The 13,577-nt window shown below is 31.5% G+C and overlaps 1 protein-coding gene across 1 annotated transcript; it reads left to right on the top strand.

Annotated features, from left to right (window-relative positions):
• Nucleotides 1–8,805: 8,805 nt before the first annotated feature.
• Nucleotides 8,806–10,811, top strand: LOC122301972. The gene is made up of 3 exons (XM_043113310.1): nucleotides 8,806–9,264; nucleotides 9,542–9,606; nucleotides 9,827–10,811. The coding sequence occupies exons 1-3, from the start codon at nucleotides 9,118–9,120 to the stop codon at nucleotides 10,512–10,514; spliced, it is 900 nt and encodes a 299-aa protein (XP_042969244.1). The 5' UTR covers nucleotides 8,806–9,117; the 3' UTR covers nucleotides 10,515–10,811.
• The last annotated feature ends 2,766 nt before the right edge of the window (nucleotides 10,812–13,577 follow it).

Here is a 13,577-nt window from a genome sequence, read left to right as displayed (position 1 = left end):
ATGGTAATTAATTTAAGGTTACGATAAAGTATTTTCTATAGTTTAAATGATCCAAATGTTAATCTTAATAGGTATGGTTTATGACTCATTTGGATGCACACTTAGAATATCTCAAAATTACGTAAATAGTAATTAAATTATTTGAGTTAAAATATCTAATTAAATCAAGAAAAATAAGAGAAAAAAATTGAATAAAGATATTATAAAGTTAAAATATTATTTAAATATTATTCTTATTTTAAAACTTAAAAAATAATAATATTATTATTATTTATTATAAAGAGAGGGTATGGGTCTCCAACAAAATCCCATTAATGCTAACAAAAAATTTGGGCATACGCTGCCTTATGACAGCGTTTGACAATCTGCTAAGTGGACTATCAATTGTAAAGGTGCGCTGCAGTTTTTTGTTTAGAAATCATATATAAAGAACAAACCACAATATTTTCGTACTCGAGATTCTGTGGTAGGGTCTATTCGGAAATAAAATTATTTTCATATATTTTAGATTATTTTATTATTATTTATAAATAATTTATTTTTATTTATAAATAATTTTATTACTATTTACAAATTATTTTATTACTATTTATAAAATATTTCAATAGAAATCAAATTATCTTAACATCCCAATAAATCTATAGTCGGCTAGGGGTATAACCGGTTCCCTTTTTCAATTTTAAAAATTATTTATGTTAGTAATAATATAATGTTTACATATATTAAACTATTAGTCTATTATATTATAGTATAAATATGTTATTTTATATTAACTAACACAAAGTTTGTTAATTAGTTCATGTTTGTTGTTGTGTATTGGTAGCAGGAATATTATTACTAAATTAATTCATATTTATTGTTGTGTATTAGAATTTAATTAGAGCAATATATGTGTTTTGTAATGTTCTAAACAAATCAGTTCAAACAATATAATATGTAATGATTTTTTTTTCTTTTTAGGTTAATTAGTTGTTTATAGCGTTAGCTGATATGTATGTATTAATTATAATTAGTTGATATTTTTATTATCATGGACAATGATATAAAAAATATAAGCTTTATATAACAAAAAAATTTACATTTCAACAATATTTCTTGAAAAAATTGCAATAAATATTGGATTTTTGAGAAACATTTTTCAACATAAAAAAATTAATAACAGAGAGATTTCAGTATTAAAAAAAAAAAGGTTTGATCTGGAACCCGAATTTTCAAGTTGTAAAAATCTGGATTAATCCGGACCGGATCATAACCCGAAACCCGGATATAGCTGGGCAAGAACTCGACCCGAATTTTGAACCTAGGTTTCAGCCCAGGTATATCCAGATACCTAATCCGAAACCCGATTGAATACCTCTAACACAAACTAGTATAGTAGTAAATTTAACTGTAATCTATATAAGTTCTAGACTTTTTATATGAGTATATATATATATGATCAAATATGTAAAACTTTATTTACAAAAAGAATATATATGTATATATATTATAATTTATTATGCCAAAAATGTATCACTGATATATATATATATAAAATAAGTTTATATTAATACCTAAATGTTAATATTTATGTTTAAAATTAAAATTTTATGTTATATTAATTTTATATTATAAGATTAAAATTTATATTTTCTATCAAATGTTATATTAAAATTTATAAGATTATTTTTATGTTATATCGCATATTATCTTAATTTTATATTATAATATTAATAAAATTAAATAATAAAATTACAATTTTATATTGTATTAATTAATAATTTAATATATAATTTATAATTATAAATATATATAACCATTCTATTGAATTTTAGCTAATTTTTAATATATGAAAATGGGAACCGTATCAATTTAAAATCGATTTCAATTTTTAAGAAATGATACTGCATGAAACTTTTGATGCGATTAGATCTAATCAATTTTTTAATATATTTTTTAATAATGTTACATAGTTACGTATAGTTATTTTTATATATTTTATTAATATAATTAATTATAAAATATATAAAAAATATATAAAAGTGAATATTAAATTTTTATATTTTTTTCATTGCTATAATCGGCCATAGCCAGAACTCGTTGACCGCACGCGCGAGGTACAAGTTAGAAGTTACAACATCACACCATGCACATCGGAACAAGTGAAAACGCGAAAAGGTACGGCTCCTCTCTCTAACTCTCTCTCATCACGTACACAGTACTCGACACGCAGCCTCTGGCATTGGTACGAGGGTCTGTGATCTTTCGAACCAGACGAGTTTGAGATTCATAGCGGTGTCAACCTTACCGCTAGTAATTCACTTTCGAAATATATATATTTTTTTTAAAAAAATAAAAAATAAAAAAATATACTTATATTTTAAAAATTACTTGTTTAATTATTAAATAAATTCTTTTTTCACAAAGCGGAACACTTGAATGGATAAGCTAACTTTATTCTTAAAAATAATAAGATTTGGGTTTGGTTACACAAGATGAAAATATTTATCTCATCTACTTGTCAAGGTTTTTTTTTTTTTTTTTTTTTTTTTTTTTTTTTTTTTTTACATAAAATATAATAGATAATTTTTTTTTAAATATTAAGATATAAATAAAATTAAAAAATAACATTTTATTTAAATTTTAATTTTGATCGGCACATAGCTACCTCTGCACCCTTACTACAAAAAGTGTATTTTTTTAACTTTTTTTTACATGTATTTTTTTAATATTTTTAAATATTTTAAAAAAATAAATTTACAATTTTATTAAAAAATATTTCTTTAATTACGAAGTAAATAATTAAATAAATAGAGAGAGAGGGTGGGGAGCTACCAAGCGGTGGGTTTAGAATTTTTTTTTGAGTTTTGCTACATACAAATAAAGTTACATACTAATCTGTGTATCAATACTAATTCATTCATATTTAAAATTTAAATTAACACTATTTTCAATAAAATTTATTTTTTGATCAATCACATTAGATTAAGGAAAATGTTATGATGTGACCAATCACATTAGATTAAGGAAAATGCTATGATGCCCTCTCACTGTGCCCCCTCAAAGTGACAGTTGGTCACAAAAAAAATTTTTAAAATTTTTTTATTTAGTAATTAAGAAAATGATTTTAAGTGTGTTGGTATTTTTTTATAATTTTAAAAAATGTCAAAATATATTAAAAAGATCTGAAAAGAAAAAAAAAAAGTGAGCGTGCGGTTAAAATGAGTAATATATTCTGGATGGTAGAATAGCACCGCTCTTAAATTAATACACATATTAATATAATTATCCTTATGACTAAATTTTTCCTTTTTTCTTTTACTCATAACTGATTCATCTGGTAACCAAATCGGCCTTAAGGCTACTGCATCCATACCGGACACAGACACGTGAGTACGACTTGATCTCCTTCCCCTACTCTCTCACATGATCTAAAACCTCTTTATTTACACTGCAATGCATGCGCAGCGCTCAACCAACCGGCTCGATCGGCAAAACGGCCTCTTACTTTCCCAGCAGTCCAACTCCCCCACCTACCTACCTTCGTCTGCTCTGAAAAGCTAATTTTCTCTCGACTATATCGATCACAGCTCCTTCTATAAATCTTTCAACTATTTCCCTCTATACATTTTGATTCAGTATGTTTCTAAGTGCAAGCATTTCGATTTTCTTATATATATATATAGACCAATATCATCAACCGCTAATCCCGTTTCCAGATCTGGCGCCATTGATCTAACTCTTCTCTATTGCAGGTATTCATTCCAACATTAATCAGGACCTCGCTGCACGCTCTGTTTCCAGTACGTACGAGATTTACGAGCTCGATCGGTAGTCACGTTTACAAGCTCAGTTCAGTTCGATTATTTTCGTATGCATGCAAGCTAGCTACAAAGTTTTAAGGTCTTCATGATCAGATAAAACGCTAGCTAGCTCAAGCGCGCTTAGTGCTTTCGTACACACCGGCTGGCCTGCAACAGAATTAGTACTACTACTACGTCTCTGTCGAATTTGCTCAATCTTATAGGTAAAAATTCAAACCTTTTTTTAGTTCAATAGCAGATTGATTGGGGTCTTCTTCTGATCTACTCTGCTATTCAAGTACCGATTCCTGCCAGACAATTGCTGATAAAAACGTACATTAAGCATGATTTTCTTTTCGATCCTGCGTGCACTTCATTTTTTATGCATGCAGCAGTTGTTATTTTAAGAAACAGAAGGAAATCAGACATGATCTTCCCGCCGATCAATATTATTGAGTTTGATTTGGCAAGAATATTGAAAAAGAAAATGGTCATTTGGGGGAGAGGAAGATCAAATTATTCTGTGAAGGAAGAAAAGGACAAATGTCTTCTGTTAAATCATCCAGAGTGAGGTAATCCAATAATAGCGAAAGCAATATTGCTACAGTTGGATCCATCAAATTCAGTCAACTCATTCATTTTCACACTTTATTTCCTGTCCTTTCTAAAGATGGATACATTACATCTTGAAGAAAATGCCCATTTCTTCTCTGTTATTAATTAACGACGCGCCAATCTTAAGATACCAAATACATGACATCATATTACACGATTTAAAAAAAATATATATAAAATCTGATTTATAATAAAAATTTAAAATTTAATTCCCTTATAAATCATATATTATTAATGTCGCTTTACATATATTATAATCTTGATAGTGGGCTTGAACAAAGCTCAACTTATGAATTCGCTCAAATATTACATGGAGCTAGCTTGAGCAAGACACAAAATCTTAATGTTTGTTTGAGCCAATATTTATTAGATATTCGCTCGACATGTTATTCGAACGAATAACGTAATTTTTGCCAATTAGGATTTTCAGTGCCGCTTTTTATAAATATATAATATATTGACTTCTTGGGTAGGTTTTTCAGCGATTTTCAAAGTGAAAAAAAGAGGTGAATGCATATTATAAAAGAGAAAAAATCCTAAAATAAGTGAGTTGAGATTGTATCATTGTAATCTTATTTGAATTAATAAAATTTTTACAATTTTGTATACGTAAGCATTTTTCTAAACCACGTAAATTATGTATAGTGTGATTTTGATTATTATTTTTATCTGTCTGCCATTGTTGGTATATGTGTTTTTCACAATACTATTATCATAAGAAAGAGTAGGTTGCACATGCATGCTTCCCCCACTCGTGAACACATATTAGTTGTATTAAAATTGTATATAAAGAGTAACTGATCTATTATTGTTCAGTAGTATTTAATTTATGTTTACAGTACATTTTTATTTTATTTTTATCTTATTATGTAAAATGTGACATATTTATCATTATTAGATGATAAATAATTATTTAAAAATTGATTATCTAATAGTGATAAATATATTATATTTTATATAATAAGATAAAAATAAAATGATAATATAATGTATAAAATTTTTTTAATTAATTTATACCGAGCGCGCGAAGTTATGTGCAATTGTAGAAACTTTCCATTAGTAAAGTAATAATGATTGTTGTGTTGCTACGCTAACGAGTGACAGGGAAAACAAAAGGAGAATAAAAAGGTGGTGATGCTTTTAAAGCTTTTTACCCCAAAATCTGGCACAAAATAGTTGCAAACCCTTTATCAGTAGTATTTCCGACAACTTTTTTTTGGGTAACTGGTTGTGTGTTGTCATTCTACATATCGAGAGCAAGTGCTTCGAATTATTTTGAAAAAAATACCACAAAAATAAAAAATAATCAAGCAAAAATACCAAATGATGGACCATCGAGAAAATTGTTTCGGTTTTATATATTTAATATATTTTTATTAGAAAAATTTATACTTATGATAGTAATGATGTAAGATTCCCATTTTGTATTTACCAAAACGATCAAAATTTTTCGTTTCAATGTAATACCTGATATACTATTCATCCTTGTTCTATTTTGTTACAAATTCTATTTTATTCCGACCAAAATTGGTCGGAATTTGCATTCCCAACTATATTCGATTCTGACTTTTTAATGACAATTTTGTGAATTTTGATTATAGATGACATTCATGTAATTTTAAAATCTAAAAGTCATTTATATAATTTTAAATTTTTTGTAACTTTAAATAAATATGACTCCTCATTCTTTTTTTTTTTCTTAAATCTCATTATTTTAAATAATTTCTTAACTCTTATTTTTTTTTATTATTTTGTGTGTCTTAACTCAAGATTGTGGTTTTATTAAAATTATTTTTTAATGCCAATATCTATGCCTTTTTTTGTTTGTGTTTTTTTTTTTACCTATATTCATTTTTATAAATATTCAATGCTTCTACATAATAATATATATAGATAATTTCACAATGATACTCCAAAATATATCAATATCAAAATATTACGTTCCAGTACTTAAACCTGAATGACCACTATAATGAAATTTAAAATATTATGTAAGATTTATTTCTTGTGTCTATATATTAAGACTCCAACAATAAAAAAATAAAAAAATCCTGGCTTATTCCAATAATGGTTTGCATGCATGATTGAAAACTTCATTATGAACTATACTTAGTGGGGAAATAATCAAGCTAGTTTATTTAACATATCGACATATAGGATTCTTATATTATATTAGTCCTCAAATTATATAACATTCACTTGGGTATCTGTCAGATCTCGTTCGGAACTTAGATTGAATTTTTAGTGGAGTTTAATTTTAAGTTGAGTCTAATATTCAAATACCCAACTCTCAAATTACTAAATTCATTTCAATTTAAAATTCCTTTACAAATAAAATCTTCAATTTTTTTCAACTCAATTCCTTTTTATATGTAAAATCTATAACTTTTTTCAACTTTTTATAAATATATCTAAACTCATATTAATATTCAAATACATCTATATTCATCTTGAATAATTTCTATAAAATTTACTTGATTATCTCAATTTATTATTATTTATAAACAACTTAATTCATGTCAACCTCCAAACCGAATTAGAATGTATTTTTGAATGAATAAATCTGGGGAGCAGCCCCTGTTTAGGAGCAGCCGCTGCACACCCTAGCCAAATGACCAATTTCTCCCTGCAATAAAACGCACGCGTCTCTCAGATTTCACCCATTCGAATCTTCCCAGCAAACCTCCTCTCCCCCATCCTCAACCCACGTTCCTTCCGTCTGCACTCTCCCACTTAAATTTCTTATTTTCTTGTTTAAATCTACACATGTGACGGATGGTTTTTTAATTTGGCTTGTTCTCGTGGATATCGGTATGATTTTTTTACTCAACTTGTAGAAATTCCAACAGCTCACAGATTTTTGTGCATCAAAGGAGGATGATGAAGTTGAGGCGAAGGAGTTCAAAATTTAGGAAGCAGTAAATTTCATTACCCTCCTCTAATGCAAAATGATCATCAACTCAACTACTCAGGGTTGAAATACTCGAATCCATACCCTCCACTGATAAATTTATTTTCTCACTTCAAGGAACAAAAAACTGGCATAACCCAACCAAAGGAGCCCTTAATGCAACGGACCCATTTTTTCATCTTCACCTGTCGGATGCTCACAAATTCCAACTGTATTCGCACCACCTCCACTTTCCCTTTCTCCAATCCCTAAAACCCTAGACCCAATGGGTGGTTCGCCTTCTTTAGCCAGTTTTCATTCACTCGACGCGCACCAGAATTGGACCCAAATGACTCATCCACACTCATTAAGGAAAACAGTGTAGCGGTTTGTTCTCAAATGTGGTAGGAGAATTTCTGTGAACGCGACAGGTTAGTGACCAATTTGAGTTCTTATTTACACCGGTTCTAGTTGTGGGTTTTGGCTCACCAGAAGGTTTGAGCCGACGAGACTGGGGCGTATATGACCCGCGGCTCGATTGAAAGGTCAGCCCTCGAGGACATTTTGACGTTGCAAAATGCGGTGTTTGATGATAGATTTAGGTGGGTGGAATTGTGCAGATGGAGGAACGTCACTCGGTATCGCTTGGTAGAGAGACGGCGTCGTCGATGGTAGTGGGCAGAGGAAGGTGACGCGACGCGATGCGAGTGAGGGAGGAGGTTTTTCGCGGGGCAAATTCGAATTGAGGAAAAAACACTACCGACTGACAAAATGCACGTATTGCATTAAAATTAATAATAATAAAAATGACGCCATGTATAGTGTGCAAAGTGTGCAGCTGTAGAGTTGTGGATGCGTAGTCTCCCTCTTTTTGAATGCATGTTATGATCATCAGCCTCACTCCGAGCCATCACAGCCGTCAATTTGTGGGCTGAATCAAAAGTGACCCCACAAGTACGCTCAAAGCGGGCTTTTCAAGTGGGCCATAAGTGTTTCCCCAATCCCTCTTATCCTCGATTTGGGCGCGTACATTCCACGCCTCCCCACTCGACATTCCCTCAGTACCAGCCAGGAGCACAAATTTTATTTTAATATTTATCAAAAAAATCCAAACTGCATTACATAATGACCAAAACGCCCTTCTGCCTAAAATGTTTGCTCTTGGGAGGAAAGATCGAGTGAGGTCAAGCTCACACCTAATCATCACAGAAGCCACACACGTTGCCAACATTATTTCACAAAACAATTATGACATGCCGATCAGTTTGGTAACTTTCGTTTTAATTGCTTTTAAAAGGGCCCCACCACATTATACACTGTACTTAACTGTGGGGTTGACCCCAGATCATTGGTTCCTCTCAGATTTAATTTTTTTTTAAACAAAAAAATAAATAAATAGGGCTTTTGGACAACCATCATGACGTGGCATATCAGCAGCTTTCCTTAACCCCTCTCACAGACCGTTAATTCAAGGAAAGCACGGGCAAAAACGCAACAAGCGGAAAAAATAAAAAAACAAAATAGAAACATATGAAGGGCCAAGAAAGCAAAACCCTGATTATCGAGTTCTGTGAGATCTGCAATATTTAGTGAGAGAGAGACGCTCAAAAATTCCTCACAGAAAGAGAGAGAAACTCCAATGGAAAGTGCGAGAAAATCAAGCAAGAAACCAGGAGAGCAAGAAAGCTAGCTAGCTGGACAGCTCTCCCCACAGCTCCCGGCTCCTTTGAGATCTTTCCAGCTCTTTTGTCTTTGATCTTTCTTTCTATTTTCCGCTTGGTTCATCTTCTGTTTTTATTTTATTTTATAAATTTCAATATATATATATATATGAGGATCCGCAAGAACGCGAAGCTCTCATCCCTGTGGTTCAGCTCATCGCACGCTTTAGCTCCTGAGTCCCTCCAGACGCACGTGTGCCGGCTCAACCAGTCTCCCTGGGATGCGATTTCCTTCGGCCCAGACACCTCTCACCAGGTCAGTCCCCCAATCTTCCATTTCTTTTCATCTCAGCAGATCTATCTGCCAAAACCCTCTTTTGTATATATCTTCGTCCATTTCGAACCCCCCTTCATCTTGCATTTTTTTTTTCTCTAGGGTTTTCTTCGTTTTCTTCGTCCCCACATTTAGGGTTGTCGGAAACACTGATTTCTTTCACTTTTTATCGTGTATTTACCCCCGAATACCCGATTAGGTTAACGGGTCCTCCTCGTTTTTCTGTATAATGACATTATCCTTCGGTTCTTATATACAGTTCGAAGGAGAAGATAGCTTCACGGGAAATGCGAGCCTGGGCGATTCTGTTGGAGCTGAAGAGAGGTAAACTAAAAAACCTTACTGCAATCCTTTAAATTCTGATAGTTTTTCCAATTTGTATCGTATTTTTCTCTTCTGGGGTATTTAGCTAGGGTTTTCCATTCCATTCGGAACTAGTAGTTTGATATGAGAGTAATTATCCAAATTTCGTTGCTGAAAGCATGTAAAACTAGTCAGTGCCTGGTTTTGGCTTCAAAGAATCAAATATTATCTGTTCACGCAGTGTTGCGTCGATGATGAACGCGGTGGCAGCGAAGGCGGAGTATATGGTTGTGAGCGATAACCATATCGTCGAGAAGCAAGCAAAAATGTTTGACCATAGCGAAGAAAGGTCAAGAAGCTGGAATGAGTTCGGGTCGGAGAAGCTGCGACTGGGAGCTGGGAGGAGCTCGTGCTGCCAGAAAACCGATGGGAAAGGTTGGCAATGTAGGAACGAGGCCAAAGAAGGTCAATCCTTTTGCGATCGCCACCTGTCCCATCTTAGGTCTTACAACAACAACTACAACATTGGCAGTCTCAGGAGAGGCCCGGAAGCAGCAGCGGTCGCCGGGGCTCGTCGCCCGAGAGGTCGGGCGGGGAAGAAGGGTTCATCCTCGAACCCTTACGAATTCTATTACTACTCTGGGTTCGGCCCGCTGTGGGGGAGGAAGAGAGGCGATAAAAGATCAGGTGGGAACAAGAAAGATATCGAAGCCGCCAAACTCGTCGACAACAACGGCGCCGCCACTAATATTACTACCGCTCAAAGAGATCAAGGCACTCCCTCCTCTTCGCAATTGGATAACGGTGAGGATTTCGATTACGTGGATGAGGACGACGACGAGGACGAGGACGCCGCCGCCAACAACGACAGTGGCAAGAAGAGGATGCGGAAGCCGGTAAAAGCTCGATCCTTGAAGTCTCTGATGTAGGGATACTCGGTTTGGTTAATTTTATGGCGGATTTAGATTTTCGTATATGAAAATGTGCGTTTAATGGAGTTGGTGTTTTTTAGGGTTAAAGGAACTACCTTTTTTTTATTTTTTATTTTTTTTAAGTTAAACGTTGCGTTCTGTTTTGTCGCGGGTGAGGTTAGGTTCTCTCCGCAGCCCTCAATCCATAGACAGTAGTAGTTTTTCTAGGGTATGAGTCGGGTGGACCAAGATGTCAGTCAATGTTTTGAAATGGAGGAGCTAGAAAGTAATTTCCTACCTCATATTTTTTTCACAGTGACGTGGCACCACATGATTCTCGTCGCAATTAATTATTATGTGATGGAATAGAAAAATGAGATGTTCATTCACAAATAAACGTAGTTAACCTCAAAAAATAAAAAATAAATTTAGTTAAATTTTAGTTCTAATTTAAATTGAAATATGATTCGGTTCTTCAAATATAAAATTACTTATTAAAAAAAAGTTAAAATACTCGAACGGGTATTTTGAGAGACTTTAATATCATTTTTCTATATATATATATATTTAAATGAATGATTTAAATAAAATTAAATACTCCGATAAATATTGTAACTACTTATATTTTACAATGTCTATCTTATTTCAAGTACTAGAGTTTAGGTAGGGATCAAGCTATCATAGTCAATTAGCTTTTATAATTTAGGTCAGGAATCACTCACTTTCAAACAATGTAATCCTAGTGATCATCACCATCATAGCCATAGACTCAATCCGGCTTATGATAAGACATGGTTTTAATGTTTTGAAGTTTAAGATAAGATTGTAAGAAAGTATTAATTTCTTGGTCTCCCAATTATCTTCAACCATATTCTGGATTTGTGTTGTGACATAATTCTAGTTGTTGATTACTTATTTAATTTTTTTTTTATACTTATATGTAATTCTATGTTTTCTACATATTTATTTGTATTTTTTATATTTTAATGTTTTATTTTAACATATTTTGTACTTTTTTTTTTTATCATTTTCTTGTTGATTTTCTCATTTTTTAAAATGTAGTTTTTATATTTTAAAAATAATCTTAAGATCTTTATATGATTTTTGTTAACTATTTAGAAAATTATTCATATCTATATTTTGTATTTTTTTTAAGGCATGTGACATTTCGTGTTAGTATTTACTATTTCCATTGATAAAAATGTCTAAACTAAATAGCAAAACGATGAAATTAAAAACTAAAATGATACAACTATAAAACTCAATGATGATTATTACAATATTTTAACAAACAAATCGATATTCCAAGTTGTTGCCTAAACCCAAATGTCATGTCGAGAATTCACTGTTAAAAAATTAATTTTGTAAAAAGTGAGTAGGGTTCACTATTAAAAAATTAATTTTTTATCATATGAATTATTATTTACTCACTTTTAAAAAAAAGATTATGCAACACTTATACATCCACGGCAATATCATTTTTCATAATTTAAACGGTATGAAGATATATGTGAGCTTATAATTATCCAAGCCTCTTAAAAGTGAGACATCTGTATATACTCATACATAAATTAATATATGGATATATAGATCCAAAGTGAGAAGGACTTGGCCTAGTGGTATACCCTTTCCATAAATATATGCAAATAGTTTTTAAGAGTCATCCTAAATCGGTGAAAAGTTGATGATTTTCTTGAATATTGTTATAGGAACTATATATATATATATTATGGGTATGTAATTGAGATTTTAATTGGTCTTGAACAAAAATATTTTTTACATAAAGTACATTTGAATTTGAAAAATAAAAAATATAAATGGAAAAGTAGAATTGAATGAGAGAGAGCCAATACTTGGCGGGAAAGGTACTTGGGGAAAGCCAAGTTACTTGCTTTTGGATGCCAAGAAAACAAACGGATATGGGAAAGAAAGTTTCATTATCTAATAGCCATGCTTCCTCTTTAAAAAAAAAAAAAAAAAAAAAAAAAACCAAATTGAACAATTCGATTAGTTACATATTTGTGATGTATCTTAATAGCCAGAATTGAAGGATAATAATTAGATGATTTATTGTTCTAGTATTCATAATTTTAAATGTAAATTATATCCCGTAAAATTATATCAGTTTGTGAATTTATTTATGTAATTTTTTTTATATTTGTAACAGTTCTTAAAATAAATTATATTTTTAAGAGAGGGAGAGAGAGATGAAATCCAAAGGACAGGTGAATTTTCTGGATATGTTACAATCTCTAACAGACAGACAGGCACATCGCATGAAATCCCAGTTGTAATGTATAGATGTCCTTTTGGTTTTTTGAAGTAAATGCTCGACTTTTTGGGTAACATCTGTAACCTGTTGTTCCAGTTCAAGTTTCTGATCAGATTATCACTGCAAAGCAAGAAACAGAGCGCCATTGTATTTGGCAAGTACAGTTTCGTCTCTACCTTTGGCTTCATGCAAATAGTCTTCTAGTTTCCATTTCACTTTCTCCACCCAAGAAAAACATGGTTCATCAACTTTGTGTTGTAATATATCCAATGGAAACAAACTTATTAGTTTGGATACAAGAATTATTTCATTTCATCTCATTTTATCATTACAGCTTTCTCAAATTTCTACACAAAATATAATAATCAATTCAACTTTTTAAAAAATGAAAAACAATAATAATATTAAAAAAATATATTTTAACAATATTTTATTCAACTTTAAACTTATATCTCCACTCATTTAGGTTGCGTTTGGATGTTGAGTTAAACTAAATTGAGTTCTTTATAAATAGTAGTAACTTGAGATGATGGAATGAGTTCTGTAGGACCCATCAGATGAATTTAGTACTTTTTATGAAAATTTGGAAAATATTATGGGTCCCACGTGTAAAGAGGTGTTGAGTTGAAAAATGTTATAGGTCTTATGTATAAAGAGGTTTTGAATTTAGATGAGTTTCGTAATTTGAGAGTTGTGTGTTTAGATGTTAGACTCATCTTAAAATTAAATTGAACTGAGCTGATCTTAGTGCAATCTGACAACTCAACTGACTATCCAAATCGCCACGGCCGCCGTGGCCGAGTCATGCC

This window comes from Carya illinoinensis, chromosome 2, assembly GCF_018687715.1.
Source record: "Carya illinoinensis cultivar Pawnee chromosome 2, C.illinoinensisPawnee_v1, whole genome shotgun sequence".
Lineage (NCBI taxonomy): Eukaryota > Viridiplantae > Streptophyta > Magnoliopsida > Fagales > Juglandaceae > Carya > Carya illinoinensis.
The sequence above is the reverse complement of the archived record's forward strand: the minus strand, read 5'-3'. Positions and strand labels throughout refer to the sequence as shown.